At 43.3% G+C, this 2500-nt stretch overlaps 1 protein-coding gene across 1 annotated transcript in view; it reads left to right on the top strand.

The window, feature by feature from the left end:
• The window catches only part of eml6 (EMAP like 6), a gene marked incomplete at both ends in the record, with an annotated part of 87773 nt that overhangs the window by 38661 nt on the left and 46612 nt on the right, over positions 1 to 2500 (top strand). The window contains one exon of the mRNA XM_080549351.1: positions 260 to 397. Coding sequence (XP_080405477.1) covers positions 260 to 397 — 138 coding nt within the window. The remainder of the gene's footprint in view (positions 1 to 259; positions 398 to 2500) is intronic.

Here is a 2500-nt window from a genome sequence, read left to right as displayed (position 1 = left end):
ATTCCAAGCCTTCATCGTACAGCTGTAACAAGCTCATTATAAACTTTTTTGTCTGCCAAGCCGCGCGCTGACTTTTACACTTTAGTTCTTGTGACTGTCTCTGCAGATGGAATATTTATATATAAGATTATATTTATAGCCGCGGCTGTCTGATGCTTAGTGATGTGACTCGCTTCAATTTCCGGCTGTCAAATGCTTATCGGGCCGCGTGCGAAACTGCCTGTTTACCTGTCTGTCTGTGTGTTTGGGGCGTCGTCAGGTTGTGGAGTCTGGTGGACCACGCCCTGATCGCGCGGTGTAACATGGAGGAGGCGGTGCGCAGCGTGGCGTTCAGCAACGACGGCTCCCAGCTCGCCCTCGGCATGAAGGACGGCTCCTTCACCGTCCTACGAGTCAGGTACTGAACACACAGGTTTAAAACGACCTACGCCACACTGCCGTCACTACCCTACCTGTAGCTCCTATGGACAGGTCCTGAAAACACCACCTGACTTCAGTTACACACCTTGACACCCAGTCCCTAACACACATGGTGTAACCTTAGATCACACCGTATTCTACTTTATTGTTATTATGATATATTAAGAATAAGAATAATTCATTACATTTATATAGCGCTTTTCCGAGGCTCAAAGGTTTAGCGTTAGGGTCTGGAGTAGGGTTAGGGTTAGGGTCTGGAGTAGGGTTAGGGTAAGTTAGGGTTTCGTGTCTGTCACAGGGTTTTCAGTGTTGTTCAGCGTTGAATAAGAATACGAATTTTACTTTATTCCACTATTGTTCATTTTGTAGTTTAGTTAATTTATTTGGTTTAGAGAAGGACAGTGTGCATATTATGCATTCATTGTCTACAGGAAACTAGAAGATTGGTGTATCAGATTTAGCAATCATTTCCATCTGTCGTCCTAAAAACAGTGAACGTAGACACAATAAAATACACAATATCAAATACAGAAAACAACACCATCTTTCATTAAAGGAAGACAGTACAACATGTATCCTGCTGCAATGCCAATGTCGAAGAACCTTAGCCTAAGAATGTTCCTCTTGTATACCTGTACTATGTATCAGTCTCAGTATGAACCAATGAGAAGCTCTGAGTGAGGGTGTACAGCAGGGAGGGTGGTAGAGGGGCTCTTATGGAATGGAACGGAACGAGTAATGGTATCTAACATGTCAGCAGCCCTTGGTTTGATTTCGATAACATTTGTATTGAAGCAAAGTAGGCAAGACTGTTTGCTGTTCAGATACTGTATATCTCATAAAGAATGGCCATCAAATGATGTATGCTGCAGTAACAGCCACAGCCACTGGCAGACGCCTTCGGGTTTAACGGTCCCCAATTGAGAGGGTGAGAGGGTGAGTTCATCACTTAAATTCTGATTGAAGGCCTCAGTTTAATTTACTCCAAAGCTCAGCTCTCTCTCTCTCTCTCTCACACACACACACACACTCACACGCACACTCTCTCTCACACACACACACACTCACACGCACACTCTCTCTCTCTCTCTCACACACACACTCACACGCACACTCTCTCTCTCTCACACACACACTCACACGCACTCTCTCTCTCTCTCACACACACACTCACACGCACACGCACACTCTCTCACACACACACACACACACACACACACACACACACACACACAAGGCCGTGCGAAGGTCTGCACTTCCATTAAGTCCTAGTAAATTGCCCCGCAGTGCTGTTAATCAATAGATTTTGAAGTGTCTAATCTCGACGCGGCACTTTGAAGTGAACGCTGCCCCTCTATTTGCATGAATAGAGACCAACCCCGGGAAAAAGTTATGATAAACACTTTTTATGATTGGATTGAAGAATTGTAGCCTGGGGCGCTTAGGTGGTGTGGCGGACTAAGCGTTGACCCGGTTCGATTCCGGCCGCGGACATATCCTGCATGTCATCCCTTCTCTCTCTCTCACCCATCCTTCTTGTCAAATCTCTACTATCTCTATCACAATAAAAAGAAAAAAAAAAGAAAAAAAGAAGTATTGTAGCCTGATTGGGGCTGGGAATTGATGTTGATGTTATTTTTTACCGATTCCATTATCGATTCAGCTTATATCGGTTCAATACTTAATCGATTCCCCTTATCGATTCCTGATACTGATATTTTCTGTGTGGAAAAAAAAGTAGGTCTACACAGGTTTTCAGCGTCAACGCAGCTGTTGTATTATCTTGAGGCTCTGAACAGTGTATAATATCTGACAACATAACATTTGAACATAAATAAAATTAGCTCAAGCAGCTGGCTGCTGAAAACTGTCAGTGTTTTCTTCTTATGCAGTTAGACATCTGTTGACAAGCATAAACGGTTGTGCTATAAGCAGCAAGCACATCAAAAGACGAAGCTTAATAATAAACACATATTTGTAAATACATTCAGAAATACACTCTGGAAATCTGCTCTGGTTTCAACGTCATAGAGTGCTCTGAAATCCGTTAATTTACTAACGGTCAATTAAAAGTCTTCAC

Source organism: Nansenia antarctica, assembly GCF_963989245.1.
Source record: "Nansenia antarctica genome assembly, chromosome: 19".
NCBI lineage: Eukaryota > Metazoa > Chordata > Actinopteri > Argentiniformes > Microstomatidae > Nansenia > Nansenia antarctica.
The sequence above is the reverse complement of the archived record's forward strand: the minus strand, read 5'-3'. Positions and strand labels throughout refer to the sequence as shown.